Source organism: Fulmarus glacialis, unplaced genomic scaffold, assembly GCF_000690835.1.
Source record: "Fulmarus glacialis isolate BGI_N327 unplaced genomic scaffold, ASM69083v1 scaffold12934, whole genome shotgun sequence".
In the NCBI taxonomy this organism is placed as follows: Eukaryota; Metazoa; Chordata; class Aves; order Procellariiformes; family Procellariidae; genus Fulmarus; species Fulmarus glacialis.
In genome coordinates, this window is record NW_009209983.1 from 1 (window position 1) to 20,083 (window position 20,083).

At 34.9% G+C, this 20,083-nt stretch overlaps 1 protein-coding gene across 1 annotated transcript in view; it reads left to right on the top strand.

Annotated features, from left to right (window-relative positions):
• Positions 1–1,435: 1,435 nt before the first annotated feature.
• LOC104072355 (dynein heavy chain 5, axonemal-like) overlaps positions 1,436–20,083 on the top strand; it is a gene marked incomplete at its 5' end in the record, with an annotated part of 32,889 nt that continues 14,241 nt past the window's right edge. The window contains 13 exon segments of the mRNA XM_009577026.1: positions 1,436–1,550; positions 1,814–1,990; positions 4,129–4,332; positions 5,771–5,950; positions 6,832–6,969; positions 7,273–7,408; positions 8,866–9,182; positions 10,483–10,638; positions 11,041–11,223; positions 16,087–16,330; positions 17,432–17,546; positions 18,017–18,207; positions 19,519–19,640. Coding sequence (XP_009575321.1) covers positions 1,436–1,550; positions 1,814–1,990; positions 4,129–4,332; positions 5,771–5,950; positions 6,832–6,969; positions 7,273–7,408; positions 8,866–9,182; positions 10,483–10,638; positions 11,041–11,223; positions 16,087–16,330; positions 17,432–17,546; positions 18,017–18,207; positions 19,519–19,640 — 2,278 coding nt within the window.

Consider the following 20,083-nt stretch of genomic DNA (forward strand, 5'->3'; position numbering starts at 1 on the left):
CAAGCTCCTCCGCCAGCTCCCTCAGTAGTTGCTCTTGGCATATAAGTTAAAGACTATATATTTTTGGAGGGGCAAAAATGGTAGTGATGCATGAAAAAGCAAGGCGATGGGGAAAAAAGTGAATATAAATTATTCCCAGGTATTTTTAATGAGTAAAGGAAAACATCTACATGTAATTTCATAATATATTTACAATAGCATTTAATTGGCCAGAGAGCAACTTTTGTTTTCTTGCTAAACAGTTGTATCCTCCTGATATGAACATGTAAGAAATACCCTTGGTGTTTTTGGTTTTGTGATCATAGAACCTAATTTAGGCTGCTGAGCTTTTTATTTGTAGATTATGAAAGCAGTTTTGATATATTCATTCTCCTTTTCAGATACTTTATTAAACTAATTTGCAGATTTATCTTCATGTCAAAAATACTCAAATAGAATGTAAAATTAGCATTTGGTGTATCAATTGGTATCACCCTTAAGAAAAACTGCCTTCTCAATTTTGAAAGATTGGCAGAAAGAGCTGGAAGTCTTTAAGAAAGACTCAAATAGTTTATTTCACTTTGAAACAGTCTTTGACTTCAAGCCAAATTGAGTTAGAAATCTGTAGTTATGTTATGGGTAAAGACTTGTAAAACAGGGAGGTTTGGTCCTGTTTTCTACCTTCTGATGCCTCAAATGTGCCAGATTAGTTCTTGCATGTCAATTTGTTTCACTTAACCTTAGTTGCATAGTCTGAATTGCTTTGGCAGGTGTTACTGTTTATCTGTTCTCCTGTATTTGTTTAGCTGTCCAAGTACTGCTTAGCCTTTGCAATAGCAGTCTCTGTAGAGGCCACTTAAGCTTGCGTAAAAAGTCCCAAGTGAGGACTTAAATTTTGATAGACAAAATGCACTGTTGAAGGGGCATTTTAATGCTGAATGAGAAAAGTGTTATCTCAATGCCCTTTTTCTGTTACTCTCTTTTGTCGGTCTTGATTTCAATATTTTGATTTTATTAGCCTTTTCAATATCCTCTTCAAATGAGAAATAGTGATTTGAGATATTTCTCAGGATTCTAGTGGTCAGAAAATGCTTTCTGCTGTATGGAACTCAGTCCTTTGAGTATCAGGTTGGTGCTCAACAGGGACGGTGACTATATGGAACCGGTGTATAGGATTTTTATGTAATGATAAAGGCATACTGTTTGAGTTATAAGTGGGTAAAATTTCAAGCCACAGACTCTCTTTATGTAATTCTTTATTGTTCACTTTCTTGATTCTGAAGACATCAGACACTTGTGTGAAAGTTCCTGTACAAGTTTTATTTTTGGTGTAAAACCTCTTTTGCTAGTGTTCGTTCTGGTTGATGTAATTCATTCTATTGATGGAATAATTCGGAAAGTGGAGTGTAAATTACATAGGGAATTACATGCTTCTTATTTTGCTTTTTAACTCCAGAATGAATACTGGACTGGAAAAATTGAAAGAGGCCTCTGAGTCAGTGGCTGCTCTAAGCAGAGAGCTGGAAGTAAAAGAAAAAGAACTTCAAATTGCCAATGAAAAAGCTGACATGGTATGTACAACCTTCAAAGTGTATTGCTGTTTAATTTCTTTAATCTTTTTATTTTTTCTATTTTGAAGAGATTAATCAAGTAAAAGGAAGTTAAGTTTGGGAAAAAAGGGGATCTTAGAAACTTATAACAGTGACAAAAGTCATCTTGTTTGAGTTTTCTGGTTCTTGAATTCAACAGATAAAATTTTACAACAAAAATTAATACGTTCTTCCAACTAGGTGTTTTCTTTAATATTTGGCACGTGGGTTTTCTCACATTCTAGGTATTGAAAGAAGTTACTGTAAAAGCACAGGCTGCTGAGAAGGTGAAGGGTGAAGTTCAGAAAGTGAAAGACAAAGCTCAAGCTATTGTAGACAGTATCTCAATTGACAAAGCCATTGCTGAAGAGAAGTTGGAAACTGCTAAGCCTGCTTTGGAAGAGGCAGAAGCAGCCTTACAGGTTAGTACTTGGACTATGTATAACATTATTTTACTGCTAAGAAGATGGGCTTCTTTGAAAACAAATACAAGGTTGCAGGTGCATTGCATAACTCATCAGTTGACAGAAAATGTATACAAATAAATATACATATTTTGAGGCTTTTTAGGCTCAATTTTGTTTTTCTTTTTCCACCTGAGTACCAAACCCAAAACAGGCAGTTTTTCAGAAAACGGCAAATTTTAACTTTCATTTGAAACTATAGTTGATATATGATATGCTGCAGGTTGATATTAGACCACTAACTGAATGTTGATACTGTTATAAAACAGCTTGTGTGCAATGAGTGAAGAAGTGCCTTCCATGTAAAACCAGTTATAATTCCATCCAAATCTAAACCTCCTGTTTTATTTTCAGTTTTCACCAATGAATTGCATTTTGAATAAGTTTGCTAATACACTCTTTTCTGCCTTCTTGAAAAAAAAATTTGTTTTTTCTTATGAGTTGTGACATTCCCCATATTTCTAGCATTCACCATGGGACTCCATGTCTTTCAACATACTCTTTTTGCATCATTAGTGATGAAAAAAAGATTAATTTTTGTTGATCTTGTGTAGTATTTTTTTTTTACGTCTGTTCAGCTGACTGTATACAAGAATGTCCCTCAAGGCATTTCTGTTGAGAGCAGTAGCAGTGGGATCTGAAGTAAACCTAATACTGGAGGCTAGCAGGTCACTTCCTAGATAAAAAAAACCCCTGTGGCTGGTTATTTTGCTCCATTTTTTACATATTTAGGACATATTTAGGACATAGCTAAATGCTATGGTAAAAGACATGTAGGTACAGAACAGCTTATAAGCATTTTTAAACATATAGTGAGATTAATTTTTTAAAGCTTGAGTAAGAATTGTCAAAGTTCAATAAAACTTAGTTGCACTTTGCCCTGCAATAAAAATGGCACATTAAATGCACAACTAGAAGTAAACAAATAAATAAATGGAAATTAAATGCAACTCTTTTGCCATAATTTGGATGGTAGCAAAAAAAGCTGGGCTGAATTTCCTAAAGGTCACTAAGAAACACTGGTTAAAGTTTCCATGGAGATATCTGGAAAAATTCTGAATTATCGGGTGCACACTCAACCCAACAAGCAGCAAAATATTGAAGGGAAACAAAAGGCAGGGAGAAGGAAGGTGATCAGGATAATCTGCAATAATTTACAATCCCTTTCTTGAAGTATAAACACAAGTAATTAGAATCTTCCTTTATGAATTCCCAGTGAGGCATCTGCTAGGCTAGAAGCAAGGTGTCATAACTCCTGCAATAACCTGTTGCTTACTGTTTGTCACTGTCATGTACGCAGGCTGATTAAACTGTCCCTGAGTAAGCAAAGCTTCTGATCCAAGTTATAGGAGTGGGCCTGCCCATCAGCAGTTACCACTGTTCCGTATTTTTTTGCTCTGTATGTGGTGCAGTATGCACTACTGCTCAAATCAGTGCTTCTTGAAAGAGACATCTTCAGTAGACTTTTCTGATAGTCCTTTTTGATGCATGATGTACACTAGAGTTATGAGATACAGTATTAGATTTGAACCATAGGCTTAATTGGCCTTACTTAATAGGGCCTAGGTTTTCATATATTATTATAATTTATTTGTTTTTCTCACAGGCCTGCTTCTACAACAGGAACGTTCCCAGTGAGATGAATCAGAGGGTGCAAATCTATACATGTATCAGGCCTTCTCACTGGTTTCCTTAATTCACCTTCATTTGCCAAATATCAACAGAATGTATTTTCCTTTCTAGACTCAGTTTCTGGTCAATAGGTTTGCATTTTAAAAAAATAGGTAAAATTTCAAGATGTTTCTGTTTTGCTCTTTGTTTTTTCAAAAATGTGCATGGTAGTTTTAAGCTTTTAGGTGCTCCTGTAGAGGTAGTTGAGCTGAGGTTTCCTAGTAGTTGCTAGGAGGTAGTAGTGAAAATCTGAGGGTCCTTCTAGCTTCATGCTTTTTAAAGGTAAAATTATTTTCAATCAAAAATAATATGAATAATTATTTTGTTCTTCTCCAATGGATTAATACTGGTGGTGAGCTTGTGCTCTATATCTTATTAAATAAATGATAACAGTAATTGCTTTACGCTTTGTTTTAAATTCATAGACAATAAAGCCTGCAGATATTGCCACTGTCCGCACACTGGGTCGACCTCCTCACCTCATTATGCGTATCATGGACTGTGTATTACTGCTCTTCCAGCGAAAAGTGAACAATGTGAAAATTGATCAGGAAAAATGCTGTACCATCCCATCATGGCAAGAATCTTTGAAACTGATGACAGCAGGGAACTTCTTACAGAACCTACAGGTACTTGTGCAACCTTCTTCTTGATTTTTTTTTTAATTTAAGAGAACAAGGGTTCTCTGGTGTTCATAGGAGAACAAATGTGCAAGGGGAATCGGACACACAATAGATATGAAATGTTAAGGGCTTAAAAATAAGTATGTCATAATGAAATAAACTTGAATTCTTCTGGCAAAGTAAGGTCATAAATCAATTGTAGCTTCTCCTAAGTAAGGCAATGAAATTACTTTCAGTGACAAATGATTCAAAGCTTTAAGCATTTGGTTTGAATAGCCATTATTTATCTGTTTCATTAAAGCTGATAGAAAACATCTTTTTTCTGGTACCTAACTTTTCATTAATTTTCTGCATTACAACTTGTGCAGTGGCTTGCAAAAGAACAGTTGATTGTTAGGATGTACAAAATCAGAATTTTTTGAAATTTGGGATTTTCAGCTCCATAGCAAGTGTCTAGGGAAACGGGAAGAGTAACTGGTGAGTAAATCCCTGTTCATAATTTAAACTAATAATATTATGATTAATCTACTCAGAATAAATTGTACCTTGTCCTGCCCCACTGGATATTATTATCTCTGATGTCTGCATTTTGAGGAGTTTACTTAATCTGTCTCTGGTCCAGTGGGAAATCACAGATGGCAGGCTTGACCAGCTTTGTATGGTTGGTAGTGCCATGGATGCCATTCATGTAGTATTCACATTGCATCTACTTGTAAGGATTTTTAATTTACTGAAGGGCTTCAACATTTCATTCCTTGTGCGTAAATAAACCTATTTGTGCTTCAGGGAACAGCTATTTTTCAGGTTCATCGGTGATGGACTTTCATTATACCTTGTAAATAAATCTTTGAAGAAGACCAAACTTATATGGAATATTTGACCATCAAAATAAATTTGAGAGAGAAAATTGAAAGCTTTTGGGGATGAAAAATGGAAGAGATGTTTTTTTGAGAAAAGAGAGGGTCAAAATAAATTCTTAAAATTGAAACACATTCCACTAATGAGATAAGGTAATTTAAGGAGAGGATAGCTGGCTTGCCCTTTGAAAGGGCTGTCTTGTAGAATGTATGTTTATGAACCAGAGCTAAGCTTTTCCTTTTCTTTTTGAAGATTGTTAAGTTACTTATTCAGTATTAAGGAAAATGGAGTTTCAAGCAGGGCATCAGTGATATTTTGTATCAACAATTAGCTGTGTAACGGTAATGGATAGTGTAAGATAGCGACGATCATAAATGAAGGCAAACTTTTTGCCATTTTGTAAGAATATAGAACAGAGTGGAATGACTTTGGCAAGCTCTCAAAGATGCATGAGGCAGAGAACTTCATATTAGCTGTTTGTAAGTAACATTTGTGATCTTGGTAGTGTTCTCTGTGTGCCGAAATATATATATGTATAGTTTACATATGTTACATACATTATGTATATTGCACTTTTTTTTTTAAGCAATTTCCAAAGGACACAATTAATGAAGAAGTGGTAGAACTTTTGAACCCTTATTTTGAAATGGTGGACTACAACATTGAGACAGCTAAGAGAGTATGTGGGAATGTTGCTGGCCTTTGCTCATGGACCAAAGCTATGGCTGTATTTTTTTCCACCAACAAAGAAGTATTACCTTTAAAGGTAAGTCTGTTAATCAGTGGGAGGCACACAAACACCCTTTGCTCCTTCTCCTCCCCACCTGTATGCACTTAAGGATTTCATCCGCTGGAAACATCAGCTGCCTTATTCCAACTGGTGCATGCCTCTGTAGGAATTTATTGTCTAGAAAATAGTAACTCTACAGTAAAATGTATTTTAAATGTACTACCACTTGTAAGTTGTCAAAATTATGAAAGAGATTGTGCAGTTTTATGCCTCTTCTGAATGGAGTTGAAGCAGCTTTCATCTAGTTTAATTCATTATTGCAATTGCTTTACCTTAATTAAGAATTAAGTAGGAAAAATCTCGAGATCTGGTTCTTTTAATGTTTGGGATCTCAGTTCATAAGAAGACTGTACAAAGACTCTGTTCATCAGTGTTGTTTAGAGAAAAGCAGGCCTAAATAGTTGTTAAAAGGTAAGCAAGTAAGTCAGGAAGAACATGGTCAAGGATGATTTTAACATAGAATAGCTTGTATTTATAATAGGAATGATCGAGAGGGAAGCAAGATTTGTAGTTAGAGGTAGTACCTTTTATTAGACAAAGCATATTGGTTAGAGAAGTCAAACAGGCTTCTAGTGGCATCAGTCTTTTTTGCAGCCCAGATCAGACTAACTTTTGTGTCAGATGGAGAATGGCTGGTATTCCCACAAGTTTTTCTAATTATTTTTTCTAATTGATGTTAGACCAACTGCTTAAGCGCAGCTACCTGCAATAAGAAGTTAGTTTGTTGTGAAAGTCAAATAAAAGGTTTTAATGAATGATGAAATCTCTAGTGAGCAGTTTGATTTTGAGATATGTTATAGCAAATGCTTTGAGATGTTATATGTATGAAGACACTTTTATATTTGTATTCTTCATAGGCGAATTTAGCAATCCAGGAGAATCGCCTAACCACTGCTATGCTGGATCTGCAGAAAGCTCAAGAAGAGCTGGGTGCCAAGCAAGAAGAATTAGATATCGTGCAGGCAGAGTATGAAAAAGCGATGAGAGAAAAACAGGCGAGCTGCTCTTTACAGAAAATAAGTTGCCACCCTTACTTTATGGAAAACTTAATGCATTCTCTCAATTTCACTGTTATTCCTTGGAAAGGATGTTGATCCCATTTATGACAGATGTTGATAGTTTGTCCTGATATATTTTTTCCATCCCACTTTTCCTCCTTCTCTGCACGGTGATATAAGTGTTTGAGAACATATTTTTGAGCTGTTGTTTAACTACTGGTTTAATTAGATGTAGAGATTTTTCTGGCCTATCAGATACATGACTGTAAACCATATTTCTTGGTGTATGGTTTTCTCTAGACTTTGCTTGAAGATGCTGAGCGTTGCCGTCATAAAATGCAAACTGCCTCAAGTCTTATAGGTGGTTTAGCAGGTGAAAAAGAGAGGTGGACAGAGCAGAGTAAAGAATTTGCCGTGCAAACCAAGAGGCTAGTGGGTAAGCTTTTGTCCACACCTTTGGACTTGGAAGTTAGTCACTTAAGTTGTAATGGGTAGTGAAACTGAAAACATTTGAAATTTCAAACTTTTCCTTTGTAGCTTAGCTTCCCTGTTGCTAAAATGAGGGTAATTGTTATTAATTCTCTCGCTAAAGCACTGCTAGGTAAAAAATACAATACGAGACTAAATTTCATATTTAAAAAAAAAAATAAAGTAGCTGTGTATGCTGTACATGGGGTTTTACTTGACGTGTATAACATGCAGCGCATACTTGGGATGCTGATGTTTTAACTTGACTGATGTTTGTAAGCTGCAGTCCAAAGAGAGTGATACGTTAGCAAGTGCCAATAAAATATCTATAACCAAGAATACATATGGAGGAGAGGAAGACTGATATTCAGGCACTGACATTTATATGTAGAAATCAATATTTTTAAATGCAGTTACTAATGATCATAAAACTTTTGTTTCTTAGAAGTTAATTTTTATTTTACAAATATGCGCTTGGAAACTAAAGTACTTTTTAATAAAGAATTAATTTATTAGCTATATCAAGTAAATGAAATTTATCTTGTCCTTTATTGTGGTCTGAAGTTTCTTCTTTGACTTTTGCCTTGAAATGCTGTAAAAAGATATTGTTGTATAGGTTGTGTTATAGTAGATAGGTTGTATTTTATTTGCTGGTGTAATATGCATATGTGTATTATTAACTAAAAATATAGAATACCTTCCCCACACACTCATCATGGGTTTTTTATAGATAACTTGAAAAAGTCTAAAAAATATTAGTACTCAGTATAAAAGTACAGTATCTTCTCCAGTTTGGAATCCTGCATTCTTACTTCAGAGGTACCAAAAAAACCCACTATGGTGTCATGAAACTTAGGGTGGCAATTTTGAAGCTGACCAGAAGATTAAAACTTGTCACGCTTAATACTTCCATAGTGATATCTGTTACAATTTTTTATTAGTAGTAGTAATAATTGTAATTGATTTGTTGTTAATTAGTACTCATAAATAAAGGTTCTTTTCTACCCCCAAAATATTGTTTAAGCCTGTTCTCACGACTGTGTGAGGAAATGATGGAATTGGAAGTTTATGACTAAGTTTATTCTGCCATGTCCTGCTTGTGCAGGATCTGGTGTTTGGAATAGTGAGGGGGTGTGTGTGTGTGTGTGTGTTGGGTTGACCTTGGTTGGCTGCCAGGTGCCCATCTCTTCATTCCTACAGTTGCATTGTAAGGATAAAGTAAACATGGTGCTACTGAAATGTAGCATTGTCTTGCTGTGTAATGAGCCCTGGGAAAAAGACTGATTTGTCTTCTTTATGGGTCAAAGTGTGTTCTTCAGCTACCAGCCAAACCATATAACAACTAGAGAAGGAAGCAGCTCATTCATTAATAGAATTGGCAAAGTTGTAATGGCTTGTTTTCTTTTTTTCCTTTTTCTCTTTAAGGTGATGTACTCTTGGCTACAGCTTTTCTGTCCTATTCTGGTCCTTTTAACCAAGAGTTCCGCAGTCTGCTATTAAATGACTGGCAAAAGGAAATGAAAAGCCGGAAAATCCCGTTTGGTAACAACTTGAACCTCATAGAAATGTTGACTGATGCTCCAACTATCAGTGAATGGAACCTGCAAGGATTACCAAATGATGACTTATCCATACAGAATGGAATCATTGTCACTAAAGCATCTCGTTATCCTTTATTAATCGATCCACAGGCACAGGGTAAAATTTGGATTAAAAATAAGGAAGGCAGAAATGAACTTCAGGTAATAGGAATGCTGGTGCTTTCATAATCCCTAGAAACTCCTAGCTCACAAAACATTACAATTCAGTGATTCACATAATAATTAGCAAATGCCTTTTCTATAAAATGCCTAGTCTGGTTATAAAGTACATCTCAGATATATTTTGGTAGATTTGAGTTTTGGCTAGATATGAAAATGTATATTTGAAGCTTATTAGTACCAGTGACTCGATTTGTTTACTAAATTTATTTTAATGAAACATAAACTGTTGGAAAATAGGCTGGATGGGTAATGTCTGATAAGGGCTGAAGCATGTTTGCAGAATACTATAATCATTAAAAAAAAAACCCAAATAAGTGATTAATACAGATTCATATAAATGTTTAAAAATTAAGATGCACAGCATGATATTTTTATCATCTTTTAATCAAAAAATTATTGATAATTTGTGTTGTCTTAGTGTGGATGTCAGGTGCTAAATATTCTGCAAATACACAGGGAAGACAATATTGCAACAACACACATTCTGAGGCAAGATACACCAATACGATGCAAATGGGAAAATACGAGAAAGAAAGTCCTTGCTACAATTATAATTAGACCAATAAACCAGCTTTTTAAAAAGATATCCCTGAAAAAGACAAAGAGGAGTTTGAAGAATTATCATGGAGTGGCTCTGAGAGTATTAGTAGGAAACTACTTTCATTCATGTTGATTGTTATCTCAGTGCAGAACCCTTTAATGGTTACCTATGTAGTTATGTTAAAAAATGATTATTAGAGTTTAACTATGGAGTTATAAACAAGCTAAGCTGAATGTGTTTTGTGTACATGTTGAAAATTAATCACAATTGTACTGAGGACTACTTTTTAAAGCAAAGACTGTTTAATGGCTTGTTCAGTATAATCCCCTAATTTTCAAGGGGGTGGGAAAAAAGTGCCCTAATGTTGGAATTGACCTTGCTGCAGTTTGACTTGGGGATGTTATCCAAGATAAAATTGAAGGTGAAAAAAGTTCCTGTGAATTTCTGGTCTAGTTGCACTCATAGGATATATAAACTTTAAGTGCTCAGTGTTGCTTTGCTTCTACTTTTGTAGTTGAAAAATAGAAGTTTGCATTCAATGAGATCTGAGAATATGGTACACTGATGCTACCTTTTCTTGTGATCACAATCTTTGCCTTAATCCTAGTCTAACCATAGGGTGTTTGTTTTTGTCAGTAATTTAAATAAAATGAAATAATTTATAAATATAAAACAAATAAAAAGCAAGCTTAGTAACTGGGCATAACATAATATATAGGTCCATGATTGTACTTTTAGATCACTTCTTTGAATCACAAGTATTTTAGAAATCACTTAGAAGACAGCCTTTCTTTGGGAAGACCTCTTTTGATAGAAGACGTTGGAGAAGAGCTTGACCCAGCACTTGATAATATTTTGGAAAGAAATTTCATTAAAACAGGTTCAGCCAACAAGGTAAAAATAAAACAAATGAGCAAGCAAGTGGAAACATCCCCCCCCTTGCTCTCAACAAAATAACTCCTGATAAGTATATGACTATAAAAGATTAAACTCATATATAAATTTGGTTAATGCTAATACCAAAAAAAAGTAGAGTTTAAGATCACAAATAGTTAATATATTTAACCTATAGAGTTCCTTATCCCTTTGCTTATGACAATTTTTAAAAATTGAAATAATCTGTGAATAAGTAATTTAAAGTGTTCCATAGATATTCTTAACAAATTCTTTGCATCAGACGTATAATTTAAAGCTGGATTTTTACACCTTTGAACAGAAGAATGTAACCTTTGTTTCTACATGCACTATCTGAAAGAACTTGATATCTCAAGACTTCTTTTTAATATTTTTCTTAAGGTGAAGGTTGGTGATAAGGAAGTAGATGTTATGAATGGCTTCAGACTTTACATTACTACAAAACTGCCAAATCCAGGTTACTCTCCTGAAATTAGTGCTCGAACCTCCATCATTGACTTTACTGTGACCATGAAAGGTCTTGAAAATCAACTCTTAGGCAGAGTCATTCTCACAGAGAAACAGGTAAAAGAATTAGTTGTATCTTTTTCCTGGCTATACGTCTTTACATTTACCTGTAGAAAGTTTTACTTTCATTTTAATTTATTACTCTCTATTCCCATATTGCAGGGTAACTTTCTGGCTCTCTCTGTTGTGTTTATTCTTAATGTAACCTATTTATGATGGTTTAAAAGCTGGCACAGAAGAAATAGACTCATTCAAGTAGAAGTTTCTATTTGTCTTTATTGTCGCAACTGCACCATATTCACCTTATTTTTCCTGCCTCGATGAGTTACAACCTCATGAGAATGACCTGTGAAAAGGAAAAGTCCCTGGAATAAAAACTGGTGTTCTTCTGTCCTACACAGTGTGGAGCTCATGGCCACATAACCTGGTGCAAAGGACTCAGACTTAGTTACTTCCTTGCTCCTAAATAGGCTAACTACCTATTTTGACATTGCAGATTTATCAGTTGAGGAAGTCCAAGTTCAGGATGACAGTCCCAGTAAACATGCCACCACCAGTTGTGGAGGGAGGCTGGTTGGTATAGAAACATAGAATAGTTTCAGTTGGAATGGACCTTTAAAGGTCATCTAGTCCAACACCCCTGCAATGAGCAGAGGCATCTTCAACTAGATCAGGTGAATAACAAAGAATTTTTTGAACTATTGGACACCTAATCCCTGTTACAAGGTCAGGCAGTGTTGAAGTCAAATGAGACACTATGCATCTATGACTGTATATTTACTAAGATTTTGGCAATAGTTCCAGTTTACCTTCACTAGAGAGGAATGTGTTTGTTCCCTTATTGTGGCATCTGTTGAGGTCCTCCTGTCCTCCTCCCCCAACTCCCCCAATATAAGACGTTCCTCCTTAATGGCCTCAGTCATCTTGTTAATGTCAAGTAGTTGCATTTCATTCCTGATCAGTCCATGGAGCTTATGAGAGAAATCATACTCATTCCATGAAGGCTTATATTTTGTCAGACAGCTTCATTGCACCATCAGCTTCGCTTCAACCAGTGACAGCTTGTCAACCCACTACGTAATGGAATTATCACTGTCTGTCTGAAATACACTGTGATGTGTGTATTCACAAAGCCTTATGCCAAACTTCAGTTCGGGGCCCTGCAATACAGTACGTTCCTCAAGATGACAGTCATTTTATCAGCAAATTCCTCTAGTCATCGCAGTTGCTGTATGCCTGCTTGGAGGACACAGAAAAGATAGGAGCTTAATTTTTCTCAGAGGTGCAAAGCAATAGACTGAGAAGTAATGGACTCAAGTTGGAAATTCTGATTAGATATTAGGAAAAAAAATAATTACATGGAGAGTGATCAAAACCAGGAACAGATTACCCAGGGATGTTGTGGAATCTCCATTCTTGGAGGGGTTCAAGACTCAACTGGACATGGCCCCGAGCAACTGACCTATTTAGACCTGCTTTGAGCAGGGGGTTGGACTAGTTCATTTCTGGAGGTCCCTTCCAGACTAAAATTATTCTACTATTCTATGGTATCTTTGCCACTAACTGGGAATGTCTAATGGGTGGACATGCTGTGCTCTCTGGACCAGCTTCTCAGAGTGATGTACTCACTGCTGCTTTGTTTGCAACCATCTGGGAGTAGTTTTTACAGATAAATGACAAGTGGACCATTTGACAGGCAGGGGGACTTTCATAGGATATGCTTACCACTTTTCAGTTTGCTTGGCCTCTGTTTTTGCATCCTGTAGTTCAAGGTTTCCTGAAGAGTCAATTCGGACATAGCCCACTGTCCAAAACCTTTTTTTCCTATGATATCTAATTATGCATCTTTGGGAATTTGGGGATTTCCCTCTGAAGTGTCTGGATTCTTGCTACCCTCTTTTGTAGTCTTTGGTAGGGAGGTGGTGGAATTATTTAACTGTGAGACAGTTTGCCAAATGATTTGGGCAGTATGACTGCTTGGTGATATCCAGTGTTAGAATGTATGTGTGGAACTTCTGCCCCAAAAAGAGAAGAGATTATTTATCTGAAGTTAGTGTTCTTCAAGGTTTGTATGTACATTTATATCCTTCTTGCCATTCCACTGTCTCTAATAGGGTTCTGCACTTAGGAGATTTAGACATGCAGCAAGCAAAAGGAGGGTTTACAGCACATCATTTAAAGATTCTGCAAAGTTTGACTTTCCATTCCTGTGTTGTCTGGTATGCCCATTGGTAGAATCTGTGTGGCATGCATCTCAAAGAATTGATTGATTACTGATAAGAATACTGGTACTGATTTCTTCTTTTCCACCAGAATGTTAAACCAATGTGCAAGATGTGAGCTAAACATAAGAAGGTCAAAGGGTAGCTGGTGTATCTGTATAAAATTAATTCTACTCTATTTCTTGGAACAATTGGATTTAAGAGACTTGATATATGTCTGAATGTAGTATAAGTTATACCGTTTTAATGGTATGATTGTTTTGATATATTGGCTGTTATGTAATTTGACAAAAAACTTGCTTATTTAGTATTGTAGAAATAGATATGTCAGATTAGTAGTGGAGTTATAATATACAAGAATTCTTTATGTTTTTTTCAAATTTCACATTCATATTTCAAGATTTGTGGTGAAAAAGGCTCAAATTTTGTAAGGAACAGTTGATGCAAATTCTTGCACTTGTGAATCATTTTGTGACACAATAATATAAGCTATGTAGCAGCTTTTATATTTTATTAATATTAATAAGATCTAGCATTCTTTGGTACAGCCTGTAAAATGATGTCAGCTTGTGAAAGCAATTCCGTAAAGCTGGATTTGAAATAGCGTCTTTGGTGCAAGTTCCTTGAATTTATGTATATGGGAACTTAGCTTAGTTTTTTTGCATCCTTGATGTTATGACTGGAAACTTTTGAAGACATGCAGAAAAGTTTCAACTGTGTACTCTTCCTGATCTGCAAAAAGTATTTTAAAAGCTTAATGGATGGATTTTTCACTAAGGTTTTCATCTAAGGTTACTTCACTTGCTTTAGTTTGGGCATTCTGTTTCCAACTTGTTTGTCAGGCTCTTCTTGTGAGGAAGACTTAGCTTTCTGTTTTCTAAATGCATTGCACTCTAAAATATGTTTAAACTTCTAAATTGAACTCAGCAAAACATGAAATTTAATTTGGCTCAAAATGATTTCTCAGCATGATAATTATTATATTTAATTGGATGCTAACATTCTTTTAATGCTATACTTTAAAAAATTGTTTCTACTTCATCAAACTTGCATAATGCTTGTCTTGCTTCATAATTGCTACCTGCTTTTCTTTAGTTCCATTAGGCATCAGTTGATTAAAATGGAGTTAACTGTGGTTTTCTTGTCTTTTTTAATCAGTTTTTGTTGGGATCTTTTGAATCTGTATGCACATCTTCTAAGTTATGTGACATTTACATTATTCTATGACAACAGTCCCAATAAATCTTTTCTACCCGATGATGATGATGATGTTTCAATATACTTTTTGTACAGTGACAAGAAAAGAACCTAAATCTGATAATGAGATGAAGATGATTTTTTTTTAATTTCCTTTTTAAGATAAAAGGACTTCACAAAAACTAAATGCTTGAAATACTTAAGAATGCTAGCAGAATGTAGGAGTGAGAAGACCACAAGTTTAGAATGTGGGAAAACAAAAAAAAAATTTCAAAAGTTGTAACAGTGTTGCAAATCTGTATAAATGAAGGCTACTCAAATGGGGGAGTAAAACCTTTCCTTAAGCCTTGCTAAGGTCTCAGGTTCATAATGCCTCTAGTGCTATATGAGAGATCATGTATTTCTTAGTGTTGTCCCTGTTTCTTTGGAACCGTAGCAGCCTGTCTGCAGTGCTGAAGTGGACTTGGCAAGGGTGGAGTGAACACACAGCTTCCAACTTTGGAAAGACATTGTTAAAACTATCCACCAGACCTTTGTAAACAGTGAAGGAGGACTCCTCTAACTAATATTTCTACCAACTGGCTCACTTATTGTTGATTCATAAGATTCATATTATCCTTATCTTACGAAAGACTCTTAACCCTTCCTCTCCCTTCTTCTGTATTGAAACATTTTGTATTGTTTCAATGGAGTACTTTTTATCTTTGAGGGATTCGTTTGAAATAAGTTTTTAAAGTTTTAGTTTTACTCTTTAATTTTAAGAGTAGTGTGAGAATGAATTGAAAGGCCTTTTATCTCTGACGAACATATTTTTTTCTAGATATTTTAAACAGTTGTTTTTTTTTTTTAATGTAAAGCTATTAATCAACAGGTATTTATCTTTTATACTGGAAAACAAAGTAGGTATATAAGCCACCCAGGTTGTATTACTAAAAGTAATCAACTAAATACTTCTAGTGAAGCAACTCAGTTTGAGTTCTACATGCTCTCTTTTCTTAATCAATGAAGCATTTTAGTGAGAGACTGAATTTATCCCTGTTTGATGGAGGAGTATTTTTAGATGCACTTCTTGAAATATTTGATGCTTGATTCGTTGACTAAGGATGCTCATTATTACTGATACTATATTTTCAATATGGTGATTGGAAAACGGCATAAATGAGGATAGCATTAGATGGAGTGAAAAAAATTCTGTGCCTGGAAAGGTGCACTTGTCCTTGTGAAGAAAACCAATTACTATTCTGAAGTTCTAATTCTACTAGGACATAATATGAGCATGCTCCATAGTATTTGTTGAAACGATTTGTTAATGCATCCTTATGTAGCAGGTTCAGAAACCTGCTGTCAGAAATACCACTGGAATAATTTCCCCAAATTAGTGCATTTACTCTTGACCGATGCTGTTTTAGTAGGATCAGTACTTTTAAAACTAAATAACTTGGTTTATTTGTTTTTATTTTTGATTACTCTGTTTTCCAAATATTACCATGTATTCCAACAGGAATTAGAGAAAGAAAGAACAGATCTTATTGAAGATGTGACTATGAACAAAAGGAGGATTAAAGACCTAGAAGATAACCTTTTGTTCCGACTCACAAGCACCAAGGGTTCTCTGGCAGATGATGAGAGTCTAATAATTGTATTGAGTAACACTAAGAAGACTTCTGAGGAGGTAACACAGAAACTGCAAACTTCTGCTGAAACTGAAGTACAGATCAACTCAGCCCGTGAAGAGTACAGACCTGGTGAGTGAAGGTAGTGATGAAAGACAAATGACTGGAGTGTACAATTAAAACAGCAATACTTAGAGTAAGAGAAATGGTAGGATGAGATCAAGAAGACCATAATGGGTGGGAAGGGTCTGTGTTTTCCTGTAAGTAAAATGTATCTAGGAAATGTCATATTGAGCTATGGTGGAAAAATGGTCAATGTCATGCTTCATGGGGAATTTATAAAATGGAGTGATCTATTCTCTCCCTAGACTTCCCATTGCTCTATATACAAATGTGCCTGTCCATCTAGTCTACTGGGTAAGAAACTTGTGAGGGCTTGATTGTTCTCCCTTAGCCGTTAAAATGTTGACACTTTTTATGGACTGTCAATGAGACCAGTCATTACAGATTTAGGTAACTGTATCTTTGAGTTCAAAGTGACATTCTTTTAGGGGGCCAGTATAATCGTAAATGCTTTTTGTATCTGTTTGGATGAATGCTTTGTTTATCCTGTCATAGATCCTTAAGTTATTATAGTCAGCACATTTAATCAGTCTTTTGGCTTTTAACTGACAGGTGAAAACGTGAAAAAAGTGAAAAAAAAATGCTCTCTGGAATTAAGTGTTATATCTGCATTTTAGGAAATGCATTTTAGTTAATGTATCAGAAATCGTTGCAGATTTTGTAAAACCTTTGTATTTAAAACTAAATGACTGCTGAAAGTAAGTTAAATCAGTGCTGGGTAAGTTAAATAAACATATGACTCCTGTAAAAGTCTGTAAAGAGAAATTTGTTTGGATACTCAAACAGTACTTCAGACCACCTTACTTTTTATATGTTCTAGTGATGATCTGAATATTGCAGTATATCATCCAGATGCTCTCCAAATATGCTGATATTTGCAAACTGGGCTTTACATAGTATACATTAATTACAGAAAAGATATTCTTTTTTTTTGCTGATGTATAAATGAGGATTAAATTAACATTTTAATGACTTTTCTGACCAGTAAAGAATGAAGTAACTCAAGGATCTTCAGTTAGCATTAGTGTTGAACTACTTAGTGTTGTAGAGAGTTGAAGTTTTCTGGTCTGCTTTTCTACTTTGAACACAGTCTTGTTTCCTGTCCTTCAGTTGCAACTCGAGGTAGCATCTTATACTTCCTTATTACTGAGATGAGCATGGTCAATGTGATGTATCAGACTTCGCTTTGGCAGTTTTTGGGGCTTTTTGACCGCTCCCTAGCCAGGTAATTTAGCTAACAATAAGTGTAATTTTTATTTACCCAGTCCTGGAGGTGGTTGTAGTACAGAAAAAGATTTGTTGTAAACTAATGTCAGAAAGGAGGGTGTTGCTCGTTACAATCTTGATGGGAATTGTCAGTTTAAATACCCATAAGCCTTTGTCTGTTAGTTACCAAGGCAAAGAACCTTCAAATGTACTTACAGTACTTAAAAATTAGGCATTAGGTAATAAAAACCATTATACTGTGTTCAGCTATGCAGAAAAGCTTGATTAGAAAGATTTTTTTTTTTTGTTGCTCCTTCAATCTGAAAGTTGTTGCTAGCCTGCTGTCTGATATTCTGTGTTTGTGATCTATTATTTTTTCATGTTTTGAAAGTTCTGAACTATGTCTTTTTGTCTTTACATAGTATCCCCTTTAAAGGGAATAAAGCCCTACGCAAATCGTCATTCAACTGCAAACCTTTCTTCCAACAGGTCTACCAAGAGCCCTATAACTAGCAAGAGGATTACTAATATTATTGAACATATGACATATGAAGTGTTTAAATATGCTGCCCGAGGATTCTATGAGGAGCACAAATTTCTTTTCACGTTATTACTTACACTGAAGATTGATATACAAAGAAACAGAGTGAAGCATGAAGAATTTCTGACGCTTATTAAAGGTTGGAACTGTGGAACAATTTTAAGTAGAGCACATATATGATTGTAAAAAATTTGTGAGCTGTAGTTATATCTCCTAGCCAACCCGCTGCTTCCTTTTGCACATGAGAAGCCAGTCAATTGAAAGAATACAGGCTTATCATTCTGTTCTAGTGACAGACAACATTGTATGGTAGTTCTAATTTATAGCAGCACACTGAATATTGATAAATATAGCTTTGAGAATCGTGAGAATTTAAAAGGAGAATTATTAAATATCCTTTCAGTTGATGTTTATGTCTACTGCTCAAATACCACCAGGTATGTGTTTGACTTAGAAAAATTATTATTATACTAAACATCTTTTAGTTTATTTGGTAACTGCAGGAGGACGAGCAAGCAAATAGGAACAGAAAGTGATGCTAACAGTTTAAAAGAATATCACATTCTCAGCTGAATGTGACAAGTTCATGGCTTTAGTCTTAACTGCATGCAAGCACTGTATATCTTCACTTAGAAACTTGGAGTAATTTTGTATTGCCTTTCCAAGATACTTAATTTTCCAGGCAGCATTTATTTATGGATTATAACAGTTATTTTTTTCATGTTGAATCTTCAGAATATCTTTTCCCAACAAGCATTTGTTTCCAGGCACATTGCACAAAGAAATAGTAAATCCTCAAAAGAGGAACTGGTTAACAAGGATTAAATTTAAGGTACATCATAAAAGAAAATTAAGATACACTAACCAAACTACAAACTCTGTTTCACCAAAGACGGCGTGACTTTGTAAGGTAGAAAAACCCTGTAACCCCATGATTAAAAATCTGGATTCTTGTAGCTTGTGTTTTCTTTTTATTTTGTGTTTGCTTTCTTTTAGCTACAGTTGAATTCCAAGGAAGGCAAATGTACATATTGGCAAAGTTATTACATTATCTACAACAACAAAAAATCAAAGAAAAAAACATTTAAATTAAGCTTCTTCATTTTTTTCTCCATAAACTCAAGCTTACTTTTTTACAGTAAAAAATTGATTTAGCTTGTAATGGGAAGCTGTTATGGATTTAAAAAAAATTATGTTTTAAAGTAGGATGAAAAATAACATTTGAAAATAAAGTTTACATGTTACCTAATTCAGAAATTTCTTTATGACCGTCTTTTGTTATTAAGTAGTCTTTCTCCAGACTGAGAAGACTTATTCATGTGAAATAGTCTTGCAGTATCTTGTTTACATTTTCCAAATAGTTCGTTGTTGTGTTGTTTTGGTTTTTTTTTTTTTGTCTTTTGGGTGTCCCCAACAATTCTAATTATAACTAATTCCTAATTTCTTGCAGGTGGTGCTTCCCTAGACCTTAAAGCTTGTCCTCCTAAGCCGGCTAAATGGATTCTAGATATGACTTGGCTGAACTTGGTGGAGCTCAGTAAGCTTAAACAATTTGCAGATATTCTTGATCAAGTAAGTAAGAGCTTTTTAAAAGGACTCTCTTGTTTGACAGCGATCGTCTGGTAGTGACCAAGGCATGTGGTGTGAAACTGGTTTATTTTGTAGAACAGAATGAAACTGACAGCAGATAGCCACAGTTGTGGCCCCGACTCCTTCGCAACCTCTATTGATAGACTTAAACAAACACAGGAAAATAAGAAGAAAGTAGAACGTTTCACACCCTACATAATTATAATACTTTCAGATTGGGATTATCCAATTAACGTAACACAACTTTAATCTTCTTCTGGGTGTTAGACTTTCTTGCATCCCTGTTGTGCTTTTTTACACTATGTTTTATGATGCTTGTTCCAATATTTCTCTGATTACATTGAATAAGAGTTAGGGAAATAAATTCAACACTTGTGTGAATAGTCTTAATGGACACTAAGTGTATGATAGCTAATGGAGTAAGT